The 20,821-nt window shown below is 42.1% G+C and overlaps 1 protein-coding gene across 1 annotated transcript in view; it reads right to left on the reverse strand.

Moving 5' to 3' along the window:
- Positions 1-20,821, reverse strand: part of BMPR1B (bone morphogenetic protein receptor type 1B) — an 83,220-nt gene that overhangs the window by 16,789 nt on the left and 45,610 nt on the right. The window contains exons 3-6 of the mRNA XM_083756617.1: positions 10,584-10,686; positions 9,040-9,142; positions 4,005-4,101; positions 1,438-1,576 (exon numbers count right to left, since the gene is read on the reverse strand). Coding sequence (XP_083612743.1) covers positions 1,438-1,576; positions 4,005-4,101; positions 9,040-9,142; positions 10,584-10,686 — 442 coding nt within the window. The remainder of the gene's footprint in view (positions 1-1,437; positions 1,577-4,004; positions 4,102-9,039; positions 9,143-10,583; positions 10,687-20,821) is intronic.

The raw sequence follows: 20,821 nt of genomic DNA on the forward strand, positions 1-20,821 counted from the left end.
CCGACCACAAAAATGGGGATCTTCACCACCAGAAAGAAAGAAAGAAAGAAAGAAAGAAAGAGCGAGCTCCAGGTGCAATGAATCAGGATTCCAGATCTGATGTGTTTCAGGGGGGAAATATCCTCCCTTTCGAAAATGTTTGTAGCAGTAATTCTCAAATGCAAGAAATGCATGCCAGAAAAGTGTTCCCAAGGAAGAATTTTCTTCCAAAACATGTTGTGCCTGGAATAAATTTTATTTCTATCACCCCAAGTTTTTTGCCTCTTTTTTTCAAAAGGAAAACCGTACTAATGTTTTGGGGGAGTTTTTGTACTTTTACAAAATGTTAATTTGTATGGAAAATCTTGGAAGTAAAAAAAAAATGTATTTACAGTCCACCTTTCCTGCAAGATCAAAACCGCATTCATAGATCTCCTCTTCCCCATCACCACAAGCCTGACAACTTGAGGGACAATGACTGGCCCATCATCACTCAGTAAGCTTCATAGCCAAGTGGGATTTTAACCCAGGCTTCCCAAGTCCTAGTCCAACACTCTAACCAGTACACCACACTGGCTCTCCTGGTTTGCTTAACACCTAGTCTGATGAAGTATTCAGGTGAATGTGAAAGGTTGCTCACTATCCTGTGGTAACTTGGAACATTCAAATAAAAAGTACTGTACTGCATGATATTTCGGATTGCAGAGATTATCTTACAGACCAGCACAGCTACCTTTCCTTTTCACTCTGTTAAGTTATGGAGATAGCAAGTTTATTAACAAGTCAGTTCATCGGCAGAAGATGGCTACAGCTCTAAAAATGGAATGCCTTTTAGGCATTAATCAGAGCAGGTGTTCATGCAGATAATGGCACTACAATCAGTAGTTTTCAATCCCTCTTCCTTGAGGGTTCATCAGATGTTTATTGAGGCTCCTAACTGAGAAGACTGGCAAAGGTGGTGAAACGTACCCCCCCCCAAAAAAAAGATAGCCTACTTACAAATTACAAAACTTGTGCCACAATGTTCATCTGCAGGGCAGAGTTAAGACTGTCATACAGGATGCAAAATGGTGGTCAGGTTGCTTGCTGCTGCCACTACTTGCAGTGGAAGCAATGAAAACAAACCTCTAAGAACAAATAAAAAAGCTGAAGGAATAAAGCAATTTTGCTAACTGTATCTTAGGCTGAATCAACTTTGGTTGCCATAATTTCTGCATTCAGATAACCTTTGCATTTATGCTGGTTTACTTTTGGCTCTCCAGATGTTGCTGGACTGCAACTGCCATCAGCCCCAGACAGCATGACCAATGGTTGTGGGTGGCGGGAGTAGGGAGTCCAGCAACTTCTGAAGGGCCACCAAGTTTTAGGCAGAACCAGGGATGCAGATAGCAATGATGCTCTGTTCCTATGCCGCTATTATCATTAATATGTCTCCGTGTCTCAGTACTCCTTTCTCACCAGAAGAGGGAGCCCAGAACCGCTTCCCGAGCTCTGAGACTGTTCAATGAGGTCTTTCAAGGATTCTCCAGGTGGAATGTAAGTCTCGTCTTGTTCAAGCCCAATGCTGTACCGAGGTCTGCTTTCTTGCCTTTTAAACCTGCAGTTGTGTATGAAAATAAACATAGGTTGACTCTGCACCGCTGGGTGGTCGCAACATCAGGCAAAAGTTGCTATTTGAGTCTGTTTAATTTCCCACTAGCATTGCATATTAAAAAAAAATCTCTAAAGCTTTCACGTTTCTCGTCTATTTTCAGCAACCCCAGTAACAAAGCAATACTTTCATCTCTGCAAATTTGTGCCCAGGCCATTGCAATTAGATGTACAGTAGCAAGGTTTTTTTAAAAAACACACACACACACAATCTTATTCAATACCTCAATTCACACTGAAACTTTAAATACTGGGTGGCCTACCCCACCCCCCATGTCTTTCCCCCACAATCTGCCACTTTATAATATATAAAACCAGCTACCATAACCTTCCTCAACCTGGTGTCTTCCACATGTTCTGGACTACAGCTGCCACAGCATGGCTTTATTGGCTGAGGCTGATGGGAGTTGTTTTGGGTGATGAAGCATAAAATTGTAGGGTTGGAAGGGGTCCTGAGAGTTATCTAGTCCAACCCCCTGCAATGCAGGAATATTTTGCCCAACGTGGGCCTCAAACCCACAACCCTAAGATTTAAGAGTCTCGTGCTCTACTGACTGAGCTATCCAGGTGGACTACAGCACAAGGGCATCAGGTTGAAGAAGGATGAATTAGTAAGATGGGACAGACCAGCAGCAAAAGTCCTTCCCAGTAAAGCCAGTATCAGCTGCTGGGAGCACACCTTGCTCCAGCAAAATCAGCTTCAGGAGTCCAGTAAAGGTTCCCAGTTGTTCCTTTGAATCCCCACCCTTACCTGCTCATCATCTGGTATCAGGTGTATGGTGAGTGGGCACTGCTTCTTGTGAATGCTCTGGCAGACCAAATAGGAAAGCCTAGCTGGTTGTGTTTGGTCCACCCCTGGCCTACAGCCTCTAGCCCATGTGGTGTAGTGGTTGAGTGCTGGACTAGGACCTGGGAGACCAGGGTTCAAATCCCCACTGGGTAACCTTGGGCCAGTCACTATCAGAGACAGATTTAGGGCAGGGCGATCGGTTCTGCCACACTGAGCACCAAGCCTAGGGGGTGCTGCGAGGTGATGTTGTGAACTGAGCAGAACGGAAGGTGAGAGGCACAGGGGTGGGCAAATTTTGGCCTCGCACAAGGGGTGCCACTAAAATTAGAAAAATCAAAGTTGGCCCCTGTCACCGTCTCTCAGCCTAACCTACATCAACCTACATCCAAGGTACACCAACTTGGGCACCTTGGAGGAAAGAGGGGACATAAATGGATTAGGCATGTCCAAGGTCCGTTTCAGGGGCATAATCCAGCCTGCAGTTTATTTCCTGGGGTAAAATCCTAAAAAAACCTCAACATGTTTTGTTGGCTCTTTAGTCAGCCCTCACGGTCCTTCACTTCATCAAATCTGGCCCTCTTTGAAAAAAGTTTGGACACCAGTGCACAAAGAAAGAAAGAAACCAACTTGGCACTAGCTAAGTTGCCTATCCTTGCTTTACTTGAAATACCACTCCAAGTCCATTTTCATTCACTTTTCTTTTCTGCATTACCTCCCACTGGAAACTCAGTTTGTGCTGAAGACACTATGCACTTTCATGACTTTTCCCTAACTGTTAAATTCTTCATTAGATTTGAGCTTCAAAGGTAAAGGGACCCCTGACCATTAGGTCCAGTCATTGCCGACTCTGGGGTTGCAGTGCTCATCTCACTTTATTGGCCGAGGGAGCCGGAGTACAGCTTCTGGGACACGTGGCCAGCATGTCTAAGCCGCTTCTGGCGAACCAGAGCAGCATACGGAAACGCCTTTTACCTTCCCGCTGGAGCGGTACCTATTTATCTACTTGCACTTTGACATGCTTTCAAGCTGCTAGTTTAGCAGGAGCAGGGACCGAGCAACGGGAGCTCACCCCATCGTGGGGATTTGAACCGCCAACCTTCTGATCAGCATGTCCTAGGCTCTGTGGTTTAACCCACAGCGATTTGAGCTTTAACAACACATAAAAGTCTCTTCTGGAGCTATAGTGGAATACAGTGGAAGTTTAGTGCTCATGTCTATGCTATTTGCTTCCAGAAAAAAAATCAAGTAATACGGAAACTAGTGCTAATCTTCCAGTATAGTTCCGAAAGTGGCTTTTACGTCGTGCGGAAGCTCAAATATAATGTGGAAATTAACAGGGAAATTTCTTGAAAAATGAATAAACTGCCATATGAATGCAGCCTATGATAACAAAGCTAACAAAGCTCATTCGCACCACCTGTACTCCCAATAACATTTTTGTAATGTCAGCATTACTAGGATACATAGGATTTTTAAAATGAAATCTCCAAATCAACCACTGCGTCAGTATAGATCAGAAACTTGAAATATGAATGGCAGAAAGAAACAGCTACCGGGGGGAAAACCAAGCTTTTCTGGACCGTACCTGAAGTAACAGAATATGATGATAAGCACTAGGAGGACACTACAGACGGTCACTGAAATCAGTAAGGCCTTGTGATGGACATTTCCCTCTTCCAAACCTGAAACAAAACAAAAGGACTTTTAGCAGGCAGGTAATAACCGCATTTATCTCCCTTAAGCCACTTACTCTCACTCTCTCTCTCTCCCCCTCTCCCCCAAGTGTTTGAGGTGGCTTGCAAGCATGATAAAAACAAAGCTAAGGATATCTACCTTATTTTTCTCGTGTATAAGATGCCCCCATGTATAAGACACCCCCTGATTTTGGGGGACTCCAAATTAAGAAAACACCCCTCAGCACTACCAGTGTATAAGATGAGCTCCAATTTTAAACCTAATTTTTTATGGTTAAAAAAAACAACTAGTCTTACACATGGAAAAATACGGTATATTTAAAGATAAATGAAAATAAACAGCCATCGTCCAACAGCAGAAACTCGGAAAGGGTCCAGCCTGGCCTGGAGTGGCTCGAAAGGCCAGCACAGTGTGTGAGACGACACAGGAGCACGTCAGAGCAGTGGCAAGGTCAAGGCTATGCAGGGACACCACCAGCAAGAGCAGCAGATTAGCATCGCTAGTGTGCCTATAAAGTTCTATGCTGTTCAGTAAACAGTAGCAAAGCCACTGTCTGGAGGATGGCTCCCCTGCCACAGCTGCTTCTGCTGTGGAATTGTGTGTACCAAACACAGATGGACAGGGACACACCTACCCCAATTTCTGAAATTTGCCAGCATCCACTTATGTGGATCAAGGCACCGAGATATTCTGGGAAAGCAACCTTCTCCAGTACGGGTGTGAATTTCTATATCCACAACGCGCTAACATATCCGACGTTGCGTCTGGTTACTTGGGATCAGAAGCAGGATCTATCTTCCAAGATAAGGATGAGCAGGGCATAAGCTGTGAGAACTCTATTCTGATTGATCTCTCCTGGAACAGGGGCTATTGCATTTCAGGTTTACTAGAGTGATGAGAAAGGGAAGTTCCATGGGGACTCTCAGCTTTCCACTATGCACTTTTATTTTATTTCCAAGCTCTGGTTTCTTCTTCTATTTTGGCCACTGAACAGCGGCGTTTTCCTTCTCGCTTGCTCCTAATGCAAGAGGCTGGCAAACAATGTATCTCCTGTTAGCACCAGGCTCAGTGTTTTAACCTAACATTACCTGCTACTAGCGCATTAGTGGCATAAACATTCAAGACACTGCCGTCACTTTTTGTAATCCCTTTTGTAAGGAGACACTGGCAACCGGGAAAACACTAGCGTGCTGTATTCTCGCTAGGCCAGCAGATTTGTACCTGAGCCATCGCTACGAATAAGGGGGACGGGAAACTGAGAATCCGCCAGGGAGATCACTTGTCGCTATGAAGGAAGAGGCTGCTACTGGGGGCAAGACAGGCAGGGAAGCAAACGCTCCATTTTCATTGTTAATCAGGTCCATACTTCTGCAAGCCATTTATCTTCAATGCACACGGCTTGTAATAGTTGTAAACATGTTCCAGTCTGTCTGCAAAGGGATAAGGAAGGCTTGAAGATGAGAGAAGGGTACTGCACAGCTGAGAATAGGGTGGTTTGTGCCTGGCAACACAAATCTAATTTTCAGATCCGAGGTCAATAAGGCCTCATCTGCACCATACACTTACAGCACTATTAGAGCACTTTTGACAGCCCACACCATCTAGAGCTCATGGTGTTGGCTACCCCTACTGTAGACTATATGCACTGTACGTACACATACACTCAGCTCTGCTTCTAATCACCCTAAGCAGCTGTGAAAAACTGGAGAGGGCTTGAGAAGGACTTGGGAGTGAATCATTCCTTTAATTTTTACTTGCAAAAGGTTGGTGGGACAAGCCCCAGCAAAAGGAATAGGAGCTTCTCTCTTGCAATTCCTACTCGGTTCCAGCAAGGAGAACTGGTGTACTGTGAGCCCATTGCTACATCTTCTCCCAGGTTTGCAATGTGCACAGGGCTTATTACTGCAGCAGCAGCAGCAGCAGCAACATCAGCCTGGGGCCAGGAGTGTGGGATCCAGTACACATATCAAACCCCATCCTTTCCTCAGTCATCACTGCCCAGCTCATTCAATCACCAGCTATAGAGACTGCGAGCCAGACATGGTGGCACCAACACTTCTGCTTATAAGGGCGTTAAATCAGTAAAGACGGATCTCTCCTCTCATCTCCCTGCAGTCTGCCTTTTCATTGGGGTTTCCAGTAATATATTTTTTATTGTTTAAAATGGCAATGTTATATTGGGATCTGATTATTTTTCCTGCTTTCTTAATAAGCAGACTGCCTGCCCAGCACAGGGTCTTCTTGTACTCATCAGGATGTTTTTATTTTATTTGTTGGGCATGGAAGCTATTCAGAATAGTGAGCAGGGAGTGTAGCTGAATTGTTGTGTGTTTATATTCCTTCCTACATGCTAAGACTTTCCTTGCTCTCAGGACGGGTTAGCTTTAACTCCTCATTCTGAAATATCCAAGTCCACAGAACTCCTTTGTTCCTTTCATATATATTTTTTGAAAACTATCCTTTCCCTTTCTAGCACATTCAAGGCGCAGAAAAGCACTCTCAGTGAACAATGTCCCCGCTTTTGCTGACATCACCTCTGTGCCTGGGTTAATTTGTAGTTCAACCACCTCTGACCTACAGCTGGAAGACCTCCTTAGACCTTAGCATCCCCTGAGATGTGACCCTAGTCATACGACTCCTGAATCAAAAGCAACATCTATTCTGTTTTTCACATGCCCACAGAAAGACACTCGTGTTAGAAAATAGTTTTTGGTAAGGTACTTTCCAAAATAAGGAAAAGGGTGACAATGAGATTTTCTTTGTATGTTCTCTTGGACAGTCGCCTGTCTTGAATTTATGCAGAAATGAGCCAAAACTACTACTGGCTTTTGTTAACAGTAGCAGTGCTGAAAGTGTCCTCTTTATGGCAATTTGTCAACATTCATTGAGAAATTGGGCATTTATTAATTTAAGTTGCAATCCTAACCATGTCTGCTCCAACCAAGGGGAAAATTTGGTGTTTCTAATTAGTTGCAGGTCCCTTCTGGATTCTATCCGGAGGAGCCAATCCCTTGGTTGACACTTCTTCAAGGTCAAAGCAGAGCTCAGTTCTGGGAAATATTAATAGTCTAAAACAGCCTGACAAGCTGCTTTCCAGAGTTGTTTATTGCCCAATTCTGTATAGTACAAGGCAGGAAAATGCTCAATAGGTGTAGCAGCAATTTCTTAAACATACTTTAACTGAGCACAGACTGCTATTGCCTTAATTGTTGGCAACCTGGGTACTCTACAAAACAAGAGATGCTCATACTCTTGATGGTAGAGAATATACCTTCTGGGGAAAATATTCTGCACAGCTTCCAAAACTTTAATGGCGTTCTAATCAGAGCCCTAAATTAGAACACCTTGGAGCATTTGGATAAGCATTTTGCTACCAAATATCTTTAGGGCAGCTTCAACCAATTGCCTTCCCTTATTGTAATAGAACTTTATCAATGCCCCTGTGGTTTTATGCGCTTTGCCTCCATATGACACTTCCATCTCCTAAGCATTCATATTGGTGCCAGAGGTCATGCTTCAATCTTGATAGATTTAATCTTGTCATTTAATTGTTTAGCTACTGAATTTGATGAGGACTTAAGAGACCGCAGACCTACCCCCCATCTTTAGGTGATTCCAAACCATCACCAACAGCAGCTTCTTTGCTGGAAGGTCCCAACTGCAGGGCTACAGTTAAATATTCCTGTCTCCACTAACCCAGTTGGTGTACCTGTTATAGCACTTGAACCAGAAACATCATTTTTCCAATGCTGTCTCCTCAGAAGCAAGTCCCACTGAATTCAATGGGGATTACTCCCAGATGAGAAAGGTTAAAACTACAGCCTTACTTAGCTCTCACATATGTCACTGGGCAGCCAAATCTGATTGGCTATGAAGCATCAAGACATCAACCCATTTGCTGAATGATTCCTGGCTGGGTAGATCATGAATATAGGTGAGCCAAGAGGGAGGAAGAAGCAGCACTGCCTGGGGCAGGGAGGCATGACTCTCAAAACAGTTCTAATGCAGCAACTTAAGCAACAAGAACTTAAGAGTTCTTAGATCAAACCAAAGGCCTATCTAGTCCAGATGCATGTGGGAAACTCAGGGGCACGGTGTGAGGTCCGTAGCACTCTCCTGCTGCTGTTTTGCAGCAACCGGGATTTAGAGCCCATACTTCCTCTGATCCTAGAGGTAGCATACAAAGGTCATGACAAATGGCCATTGATACCCTTATCTTCCATGGAGTCATCCAATCCCATTTTAAACCCACTGAAGTTGGTGGCCATCACCAAATCTTTAAGGTGAAAATTATATGATTCAATTAATGTGCTGCATGAAGAAGTACACCCTCCCCCCCCCCGCCCCCGCCCTGAATCTTCCACCATTCATCTTCATTACATGGGCCCTGGCTTCTAGTATTATGCAAGAGAGAGAGAGAGAGAGAGAGAGAGAGAGAGAGAGAGAGAGAGAGAGAGAGAGAGAGAGAAACCACACATCACTATCTATCTATCAAGTTAATGGAAAAAAGGCACCAAATAGGATTTTTTAAGAGATAAATTTTCACACAGTTGAAAACGTTTTCAGGGGGAAATGTCTACTTCGAGGTAAAAAAGCTTCAATCAGAATTAGAAAATGGATTCTGCTTTGAGAAACTCAAACCCAAGCCCATTAACCAATAAAATAACTGGATAAAAACAAATATTGTGTTTTTAGGATGTATAATGAAATAATATTTTTTTCTTCACTCTGAAGCATTAACAAATCTTTTTTTCATCGGAAACCCATCTTAGAAATGTTTTAGCTAGGTGAGCAAGCAGTGCGCCCGGAATGCTTACACTGCAAATGTTGCCACTGGCACTGAAAATGTTATCTGCAGTTTTTTTGTTTTCTAGAAAGAAAAGCAATATGCAGAATGGAAATTAAAGATTTGCCTCTTTCGTTACCTCCTTTTATCAGTGGCGGCAGCGTAGGGTGAAGATCTTTGTTACAGTAATCCTGATCTGTGCAGCATTCAATTAATCTTCTCGGTTGGGACAGTGGTGTGTCCTGCAACAGATAATAGTTATGAGCAGCTTTGTCCACATCCAAAAGGCATTAGAAACGCTGAAAGCTTTCAGATGTGAAAAACCATGCATGTGCTAACACCTTAATGTGCTTTTTAAAAACCTAGATGACAATTCCTTTTAAACTATATAAGAATCTAGACCTAGATACAGTTTAATAAACAGGTGTAGTTTTTACTATTTCGTTTTTCGATGGAGGGCAAAGCTTAAATCTGGGTTCTCAATATAATTAGAGAAAGCAAATGGTATTGTTCTTCTAGGCTTAGACAACTTCAGAATATGTGGGGAAAATGCATTATTGAAGGCCTACAGAAAAAGCCCTGCACAAGGAAAATTAGTATGTAAGGGACAATAGCTGTAGCCTCCTCCTCTCTCTGCTAGCTTTCTATGTTCACAGAAGGTGTTGCTGTTGTTTTTCAAGTGAACAAGAATTCAAATATACTGTTTTTAACCTGAAATGGTACACGACTGTTTGGGTTTTCTGAACATGTATATTGCTTCTGAGCCTAATGCAGAAGGGGACTTTACATGAGGGGTGACAACATAGGTCTGTATCTAGTCCTGCAAACTATGAGCATCTAGAAAACCCCTCTTCATTTTTCTTAGAGCAATCAGTATGTGGGCAAGTTGTCACAGGGTGGCAATATGGGAAAACAGAGGTAGGGACAAATGTCTTGGTGACCTAAAAATTGTCTGACCTGGTACAATGGAAGCATTCTATGTCGTGGAGAAAGGGGGCTGGGAGCAGGAAACTCCTGTATACAAACCAGCACACGGGGTAAGGAGGGTAGATGCAAAGGCTAAATGAATCAGGCTCACCCCAATTACATTTCATACTTCACCTTCATTTAAAGCATTAAGGCAGCAGTCCTGAACATCTTACTAGGGAGTAAGCCTCTCTTAATACCGTGGACTTAATTCTGAGTAAACATGCATACGGTTGTGCACTAAATATTGCACCTGAGCTCTTGAGATGGGAATTTAAATAAGTAGCACAGAAACATTATGAGCCCATTCTTAAAACGCTGTATCTCAAAGTGGGTCCCATTGCCTGTGATAGGACGCTACTTCTAAGAAAGATGGTATCATCTTGCAAAATGAGGATTACTGCTGGGCTTTCCAACCTGTTAGTGCTCTGCTGACTTCTGCTTACCTGTGTTATGGACCACTGGGAAGACTTACAAAGATATTCACAGCCTGACTTGCATTCCAACTCCCCTGGAGGAGGAAGGCAACAGACTATGTATCTCCCTCCATTCCTAACTATTTGTAAGGTTAGGGTACTAGAATGGTACTCTGCAGATGTTGCACTGCAACTCCCATCATATTTGAGCACTGGTTGAGGCTGATGGAAGCTGCAGTCCAACAACATCTGACTCCCAGCTAAAACTAAAGACCAAATCTAGATCAAAATATATTCTTACCCGGCACTGGAAGTCAGAACCCTCTAACCCGATACAGCCTGTGGTGAAAGTCTGCCCTCCAGAGTCTTCATCTTCTACCATGGCAAAACAAAAGCCATCAGTACTGAATGTGGGGAAAGAAAAGAAACAAATGTATTTGATCAGAAACTTATTATTATTAGCTTCCTGTATCTTGCTTGCAATGCACAGATTACCCTGCTATGAAAATCATTAAAGGGAAATAAAACAAAGCTTTCTTAAGGTGCATGCTATAAAGTAAGCTATTATTTGTGGTCACCCTTCCCCTTTCCTGAGACCTCTGGAATATGTAGAGGACTTTGAAGGTATATGGCTATATGGTTGTCACAGTCGCAGGTTTTGGACCAGGCAGAAACAGCAAGCGGTACTTGTGCTATTTCTGTCTGCTCCAAAGCCTAGTACAACATGCGATTGTTTGATGAAGTGCTGTCAAAAGCCACTTTGAGCTCTCTCCTTTGTGGAGAGACTGCAGAATGAGCATGACAGGTCCCTTCAAATGCCAGAGGACCTGGGCAAAGGCATTTTCTTCTTGTGGTGACCTCTGGAGCAGGCAGAAGTTTTCTGGAGCTTTACCACTTCCTTTGGGAGATCTGCCTGGCTCGTTATTTTTAGATGGGAAGAAAATGTGTGTGTGGTTTCTCCCCCAGAAACATTTTGCAGAGTAACATCTTTTTAGCATATATTTCTGCTGCTACTGCTTTTGTCTCATTACAATGTCCTTTTGGTATTGTTGCAGTTCTCATATTCTATTGTTGTTTTTTATTCCTATTTTAAGTTAACTTAAATATTTTACAGGGTACATCTTTTGAGAATAAATATTAAGGAAATAAATACACCTTGACCTGCTCCAAAATACAGCCGCACGTCTTTCTCTCTTTCTATCTCTGCAATTCAGAGGAGAGGAAGAGGAGATCCCTTGTGTTCTTCATGTTAAGATTTGTGAGCAGCAAGATTTGTGGAGGTCTGATTATGCTAGGCATTTCAAGCATACTTATTAATTACTGGGACACAGTGGCATATGCATCAATAAAATAAAATGTAGGTCCAGAATGGCTAATATTAAGGGCTTCCACACACTGCATTCAAGTGTACAATCTGTGCCCCTGAGGACACAGCTGTACACATCAACAAATGTAGACTCTTTACATGTGTAGAGACAGCTTTTACCCGTGGTCTGTGTAATGTGTGAACAAACCTTTTCTCTGTGTTTTAATTGCTGTACCTTCCTGGTACATTGGAGTAAAGGGCAGGCAATAAATTGTTGTTGTAGTAGTAGTAGTAGTAGTAGTAGTAGTAGTAGTAGTAGCAGTAGTAGTAACAATGCACCCACAAGAACAGTTGTATCCAAATCTTGTGCCATTTATTCCAAAGGAAATCCTATTAAGTCAAATTGAACAACCATCTACAATGGACAATCACTGGAATTGAACCACCTGGTATACAGGATTGCAGTTTTAATGGGTGTGGTGAAGGGCGGAAATATAAAGGTTTGTGTTTGTTTGTTTGTTTGTTTGTTTGTTTTTAATAATGTCACCCCTAGCTACATTTTAGGGATGCCTGTTTTCTGACTTTCCTCCTGAAAGGATTATCCTCCCTCTTCAAGGTAATACCATACTTCAGTTGCTGTTCTTAAGCCAAAAAAATAAAGCATTCCTTATGTTTACTACAATGTTGGTAATTTCTTAATCTTAAACTTCCACATCTCCTCTTGCAGGAACAGCAACTAGGAAAGTAGATGATGATGTTAAAGTTTTTTAATTATTGGCGGGGGGAGAAACATCTTATCAATATGTTCACAGATTATGTGCTATTCCTTTCTGATCCTGAAACCTCATTACCTGCTGTTATGGACCAACTTGCTATATATGGCAAGATATCTGGGTTCACCGTAAACTTCACCAAATCTTAAGAACAATTCCGATACACACCCCCATCAAACCTACAACAGCATTGGCGCAAGACAACTGGCCCAAATCTCTGTAAGATCAACTTTAAATACCCGGGAGTGAATATACCTAAGAATATAAACCAGTGGGATTATACAAACTCAGACAAATCAAAAGTCCTTTATAGCTCCAGCTGCTCTTTTTATTTCTTTTCTGTACAACTAACTAAGCTCTGTTTTGGGTATTTTTTTGTCACTTGAAATTAAAAATCAAATTTTAAAAACCAGAAATGTGAAGCCAAAAATGGGGTAGGGGTGGGGAGTCGGGGAAGTGAGAGAGCAGCTGGGGAAACCCCAGCCAGCTACGTCCAAGGATGGGCAATAATAATAATAATAATAATAATAATAATAATAATAATAATAATTTATTATTTATACCCTGCCCATCTGGCTGGGCTTCCCCAGCCACTCTGGGTGGCTTCCAACAAAAGAGTTAAATACATTAAAACATCAATCATTAAAAGCTTCCCTAAACAGGGCTGCTTTCAGATGTCTTCTAAATGTCAGAAAGTTGTTAATTTCTTTGACATCTGATGGGAGGGTGTTCCACAGGGTGGGCATCCTGTGTTGTGTTAAGGGTGTTGGGAACTGTAAGCTCTGGAATAAAGATATGAAGTTTACTGCTTGTGTTGCCTTAAGAGAAAACATGGAAAAAATGATGTACAGATGATACATCACCCCCGTAAAACTAGGAAAAATCTATAAGAATGGAGACAAAATGTGCTGGAGGTGTAAAAACAAGGAAGGAAGTTTCTACCACATGTGGTGGACTTGTGAAAAAATCAAGAAGTTCTGGGAGCTCGTTTATAATGAATTAAAAAAAATGTTTAAATACACTTTTGTTAAAAAACCTGAAAATTTCCTTCTGGGAATGATTGGCAATGAAATTAAGAAAGAGGACCAGACCTTATTCCAGTGTGCAACAACAGCTGCTAGAATTTTAATCGCCCAAAATTGGAAATCAATTAATATCCCAACGGTAAGAGATTGGCAAAGTAAATTATTTGACTTACAGATAGGTAGCCGTGTTGGTCTGCCATAGTCAAAACAAACAAAAAAATTCCTTCCAGTAGCACCTTAAAGACCAACTAAGTTAGTTCTTGGTATGAGCTTTCGTGTGCATGCACGAACTTAGTTGGTCTTTAAGGTGCTACTGGAAGGAATTTTTTTTTTGTTTTAAATTATTTGAATATTCAGAATTGGCAAAATTAACACAAAAAATTAGAGACCAGAAAGAAACAAAGTTTATTAAGGAATGGAACAAATTTATAACATATATTGAAGCAGATTTTTAAAATTCATATAACCCTACGACATGCAGGAGCTTTAAAGATAAACTGCGGAAAAAATTGTACTACATAACCCAAAATCGAGGTGGGGGGGAGTCAATAACTTACATGTCTGTTTCTGTTTTTTGGTTTTTGGGTTTTCTTATAATTTAGTTATGTTGTTTTTCTGTGTATATATGTGTGTATCTGTGGGTATGAAAATCAATAAAGACAATTTTTTGAAAAAAGGGAACTGTAGCTCCATAAGAGGTATACCACCATTCCGAGGATCAATTTCTTTTTGGGGAGAGGTGTGCTTAAATGTATGGTGTATGTGCAGTTTGGGTACAACTGACCTTTTCTGAAACATTAGCGATTTATGTAGCACAAAGAAGCAGGCAATTCCCAATTACTCCTACTGTGCTCTAATGCAATGTATTTGGGTAATTCGAGTAAGACAATTGTCCTTCTGGGTACCAACCATTATGACTTCATTGCTCAGGCTCAGGAAAAGAATGATAGGAAGCAATGCCAAGAAGAGACGGAAAGGCATCCATTAGGGCGGGATATTATATTATGTTACATTTTGTTTAATTGCATGGTGCCATTCATCCATATCAACGAGCAAGGATAATTGAGGGATACAGTGAAAAACAATGGATAACAATTAACTTCTTTAAAAAACAATGAATGACACAATCAACTAATGGTTGCCAATGAAGTTTTGACAATGAGCTTCTCCAAGAGGAGAGAGATAAGGACTTTCACAATACACTGGTACCTCGGTTTAAGAACACTCCTGTTTATGAATGATTTGGTTTACATACTCCGCAAAACCAGAAGTAGTGTCCAGGTTTGCGAACTTTACCTCGGTCTAAGAATGGAATCCAAACAGTGGAAGGGCACCAGCGGCGGGAAGCCCCATTAGGGAAAGTGTGCCTTGGTTTAAGAATGGTTTTGGTTTAAGAACAGAGGTCCGGAACGGATTAAGTTCGTAAACTGAGGCACCACTGTATCAGATGAAGAAACAGGAGTAGGTAATCAGGTATCACACAGATGCCCTAGACTACAATTTCCATCAGCTTCTCCCATCATGGCCAATACTTAGGAGTGATGAGATCTATGGTGCAGAACACTTGAAGGGCACCAAACTGTCAGCCTCTGAAGCAGCGCAAAGAGAGGAACAAATGCTGGGCAGAAATCCACCAATGATAAGCATCTCTGAACTGCAGATAAAGTCAGGCAGGAGCTTTGAATCATAGAACTGTAGAGTAGGAAGGGGTCCTGTGAGTCATCTAGTCCAACCCCCTGCAATGCAGGAATCTCAACTAAAGCATCTATGGTAGATGGCCATCCAACCTCTGCTTAAAAACCTCTAGTGAAGGAGAGCCCACCACCTCTCGTGGGAGTCTGATCCACTGTCGAACAGCTGTTACCGACTGAAAGTTTAGCTGGAATTTCCTTTCTTGTAACTTAAAGCCATTGATTTGAGTCCTACCCTCCAGAGCAGGAGAGAACAAGCTTGTTCCATCTTCCTGACAGCCCTTGAGATATTTGACAATGGCTATCACATCTCCTCTCAGCCTCATCTTTTCCAACGCACAGTCTTCACAGAAAGGCTCTATTCCAATGGCATGAGTGTCATGACGACCGGTAGATTCTGCTACAGCCTTCATCTGCCTTCATAGCCATTGTAACATACTGCTTGTTATTTTCTGTGCATTCTGCTGTTGAGGACTTCTTGGGTCATTCTTTGTCTAGCTTCTCCCCCTTGACCTTACCACCTTGGGTGACCCTACTGGGAGTACAGGACTCCTGGGGCCTTTGCTCACAAGGATCATAGGAACATGCAAGCCCACTTACCACAACAAGGTGATGATCCAGCAAGTGTGCTAGGATATGCAACCAAGAGAGGAGGGGAGGAGGGATATGAGTTCATTCTCAAATCGTGGTTTATAGGACTGTTATATCTAAACTGCCTGATCTTCAAATTTAAAAATGCCCACAGTTTTTTTTAGCTGCAAGAGCAAGTGGGGAAGAGACAAAATATAGGCATAGGATATGCAACCAAGATGCTTTTGAATTATGGTGCTGGAGGAGACTCTTGAGAGTCCCATAGACTGCAAGAAGATCAAACCTCTCCATTCTTAAGGAAATTAGCCCTGAGTGCTCACTGGAAGGACAGATCGTGAAGCTGAGGCTCTAATACTTTGGCCACCTCATGAGAAGAGAAGACTCCCTGGAAAAGACCCTGATGTTGGGAAAGATTGAGGGCACAAGGAGAAGGGGACGACAGAGTACGAGATGGTTGGACAGTGTTCTTGAAGCTACAAACCTGAGTCTGACCAAACTGCAGGAGGCAGTGGAAGACAGGAGTGCCTGGCGTGCTCTGGTCCATGGGGTCACGAAGAGTCAGACACGACTAAACGACTAAACAACAACAACAAATGCAACCAAGAGAGGAAGGGAGGAGGGATATGAGTTCATTCTCAAATCATGGTTTATAGGACTGTTATATCTAAACTGCTTGATCTTCAAAAAAAATAAATGCCCACACTTTTTTTTTAGCTTCAAGAGAGTAAGTGGGGAAGAGACAAAATATAAACATGTTACTTAAACCTCAACCCATATTTTGCATCATGTTCTATTACAGTGCAGCTTTCGGATGAGATAATTAAGAAAGCAGAAGGTTTGGTGTGTCATGTTTCTCAGCCGAGAGTGAATTTTTACAGCCAAGGAAAACACCTGAAAAAATGTGGTTTGTAACGGAAATGCTGAGAGACGTTGCTGTCAAAGATGCTTTTAATTAAAGATTTGCCCAGTCCAAGGAGCTGATCTTAATGCAGACCTTTACTAAATGTCAAAAGAAAAGGAAGTGGGCCAGCCACTTTGCAGCTGTTTAAGCAGATGTCTTTACTGGAGAAGGGCCCACTTTTTGTACAAGTCACAGCACCTTAACTACTAAATTTGGTCAAAGAACGCCTTTCCCAGCCCAGATATTCAAACAAAATCTCAGGAGGAATTTCCCCTAACAGACTTATACTAGCCATGATGGCTGTGTCCAACATCAAATATCAGAGGCAGCATGCCTCTAAATATCAGTTACTGGGAATCTTGAATCTTAGAGCTGAAAGGGTTCATGAGGATCATCTAGTCTAGCCCCCTGGAATTCAGGAATCTTTCACCCGATGTTGGGTTCAAACCGACAAGTGATGTTAAACTAAGGTCCTGATTGCAGTTTCTAATAGGAATCTGGTTGACAATGAAGGACTAGATGGACATTTGACCTGATCAGACATGGGTCTTCTCATGTTCTCACACATTCATGTAAATGAATTTGGATCTTTTGCCAGCCATTTTAATGGTTATTTTGTATTGTTTTACATTTTATTGTGCTTCAATATACCATTGTGCACTGTCTTAATATTTGATGTGAGGTGACAGTATATATTTTACAAATTTGCCCTTGAATGTTTGAACCAGCTCTCAGTTTCAAGTAATTACGAACCAATGCTGTAATTCAGAAATCATCTACTCTACAATATATAACACTACCTTATTTTGCAAAATACCTACAGGATATCATGATGGAGAGTGAATGAATATTTCTTCTACATAGCTGTGCATTCAGGATATGAGGTTGATAGTTTAGATCCGGAATTATATATTCTTTAAACCAGGGGTGAGAAATGTGGTCCTTCAGATGTTGTTAGATTACAGCTTTCATCCTGGCTTGAATTGATGAAAGTTAGGAGTCCAACAACATCTGGATGGCCACAGGTTCTCCACTCTTACTTTCTACCTTTCTTAAATTAGCTCTTATAGTTCAGTTTTCCATGTTCCTTAGATGAAAAACCTTTCGTCAGACCAGGCACTTTTGACCTAAATCTATACCTCTTACAAATTGTTGTATCAGTAAATTCAATGTAAAGCTGGATGTGTAGAAGATCTAACAAGAGAATCTTAACCATATCTATTCAGAAGTAAGTTCTATTGAACTCACTGGGGGCTTACTCCCAGGTAAGCAGGATCAGAACTGCAACCTAAACCACTCCCTCTCATAGGTTATATTGTTACTGTTGTTGCTTATACACATAACATTCACATCCATTATACAACCCACTTTCATGGTGGGTTTCCCACACCTAATTGAGATTGCAAATTCCTCAAGGAATGTAGACTGCTGAATGTCAGCAGCCAGTGATATCAGCTGGATATATACAACATTTCTTACAAACCTATCTGATGCACATTTTGGGTGGGGGCAATGTCAGAGTAATTCAGCTGCTGAACCCATGAAACCAAGTAAGAATGTGCTAAGCAGCCAATATCTTTCTTCAGCTGTGTGGGCAACCACATTACATATTGAAGCCTCTGGGCATTTAAGAAAGCACAATGAGTCAAAGGTTAGTTGCTCTGTATGCAGAACAACAACAAAAAAAACCCTATCTGAATCAGTTCCTCTGCTTAGCATAGCTTATCCTTTTAACCTTAGTGGTTAATGTAGGTGCCAGTGAACTAATGTAGGTAGAGCTAGCTGACAAATTCACACCCGTTGCGGAACTTTTAGGCGTACTCAGTTTTGTTTTTTATCCGGGTGGAAAACTCCAGAGTGTTCAGGCTGCTATGTTGGGGCTTACTTACAAAACCAAAAAACCAAAAAACTTGGATTGGTACACAAGGAAGGAGCCACAGGGTTATGCCTGTATGCTCAGGCTGCTGTTGAATGCCTGCAGCAGACACTCCTTCCTCCCATGCTGGAGCCAACTTGAAGGAGGGAAGAGTGGGTGGAGAGAAGAGGCAGGGATATCCCCACAAGCTCAGTCTGTCACTGCCTGCCAGCAAGTGACAGACATTCCCATTGTCCAATGCTGGATCTTGCTTGTTTGTTGTTTTTTTTAAAGAGGGGAGGAGTGGAGGCATCCCTACACATTCCAAGTTGCTGTTGCCTGCCAGCAAGGTGGAGCTGATAGCAGGTGCTTCCATTGGCAAAGGGCAGAGCTTTCATGGATTTTGGGGGAGGAGGAGGAGAAGAAGAGGAGTTTGGATTTGATATCCCACTTTATCACTACCCTAAGGAGTCTCAAAGCGACTAACAATCTCCTTTCCCTTCCTCCCCCACAGCAAACACTCTGTGAGGTGAGTGGGGCTGAGAGACTTCAGAGAAGTGTGACTAGCCCAAGGTCACCCAGCAGCTGCATGTGGAGGAGCGGAGACACGAACCCAGTTCACCAGATTACGAGTCTACTGCTCTTAACCACTACACAACACTGGGTGGGTGGGTGGGGGGGAGAGAGAGAGAGAGAGAGAGAGAGAGAGAGAGAGAGAGAGAGAGAGCGCTATTCATGTATAATTTGTGTGAGGTGTGTAATTGTTGGGGGCGAGTGACGGAGGAAGGCAAGGAGAGGCAAATTCGATGTTTTCTGTGTGCATATGAAAGAAAAGTGGCGATGTCTGCGAGGTCAATGTGCAGGAGAGGTGCCCTTGGATTGAGGGAGAGATCTATGTGTAGCCCATGAGAGGAAGAGCCTAGGAGATACCTATTTATGTGTATGCTGAGTACATGGATGCAAGAGGGAGTGTGGCTGACGATATTGTGGTACAGTACTATGGTACTATTATGTGCGCATGTGCAGAAATATTGTATGATTGCCATAATCAAGGCCAGCATGAGTTGGGGCAGGGGGCAAGCAGCAACGACTCACTCATTTTGTGCCTTTATTTATTTAATATATATATTGTCCTTCATCACAAGATCTCAGGGCAGGTGCTATGCCACACCCCCATGGCGGAAATGTTATGCTGTACCACGCATCCTACAGCGGCCATTTTCCAATTGGTACCCTTGCCATCACTCTCAATTTTTAATTCTTTATAACTCAAAGTAATGAACTTCACCTATTACACATATGAAACATTACTTATTATGTATTTTTAAATGTCAGCTTTTAAAAAGTTTGTCACAAATTCAATAGGGAAGGGGGGGCAAGGAAGAAGGGAGCAATGGGAGAGGCATTTTATAATTCATCAAGATATGAGTGCCGACTCCTCATTTTTACACACACACACAGCACTGCACATACCTGAATAACTATTAAAATGTGTGGTGTATGGAAAAAAAACTCCAAAGAATGTGGCCAGCTCTCCAAAATAAGCCACGCCATGACTGAAACTATATATATTTCAGTTCTTTAAAGAGTGGGGGTACGTTGTGTGTTCTGACAACATCAAAGGTTTCTCATAGAAAGATGTTCATAAAAGCATGGCAAATAAATGTCTATTTGGAACTCCCCAGGTGCACGACATATTCACAGAGACGGTTAAAGTTTCAAAAGGCTGAGGGGCTAACATAACCTTTACAAGCCTAGGTTTAGGGAACCCTTTCAAAAGGTTTCACCTCTCCTGGAGAAAGGTCCTTGTTAATCAATCAGTCTTCCAAACACCTGTGCACGTATCAGCCACCTCCTTCAGATACCCTGACAGTATTTACATATCCTTTGTGGTGATGTAAGGTAACAAGGAAACCCAATACCGCAGCCTTGGAAAGCTACCAGAGCCCATGTCATTCATACTGAGCCCAAAATACACACACACACAAGAAACAAATCACCCTTCTTCTGAAATTCAAGGTGCAAAGCAGCCATTTGGGGGACCAAATTACTAGCCAGCCACTTTGCGGCACTTGGAAAAGAGCCAGGCGTATTATGTAACCAAGTAAATATTTGCAGTTGGATAACTTTTAATGTTTGCACTCTTCAGAGTATTTATTCCCCAGACTCAGTACGAAGTAGCACAAAAGGAATAGGTAAGGTTACCACCTTATCTTACATGAGGGCTAGCAAGTGCTAGGAGATCTAAAAAAAAAAAAAAAAAAGTGAATGCTTTTTTTAAGGCATTAGAAAGATGAGGTCAGAAATAAGTGATCAACAGTTTAAAGCACAATGGCAACCTAAATTTATCTGAATGTAGGAGTCTAGCCATAGTGAATTCTGAACTGTATAGTTTGG

The sequence above is a fragment of the Podarcis gaigeae genome (genome assembly GCF_964106915.1).
Source record: "Podarcis gaigeae genome assembly, chromosome: 9".
NCBI classification, from domain to species: Eukaryota; Metazoa; Chordata; class Lepidosauria; order Squamata; family Lacertidae; genus Podarcis; species Podarcis gaigeae.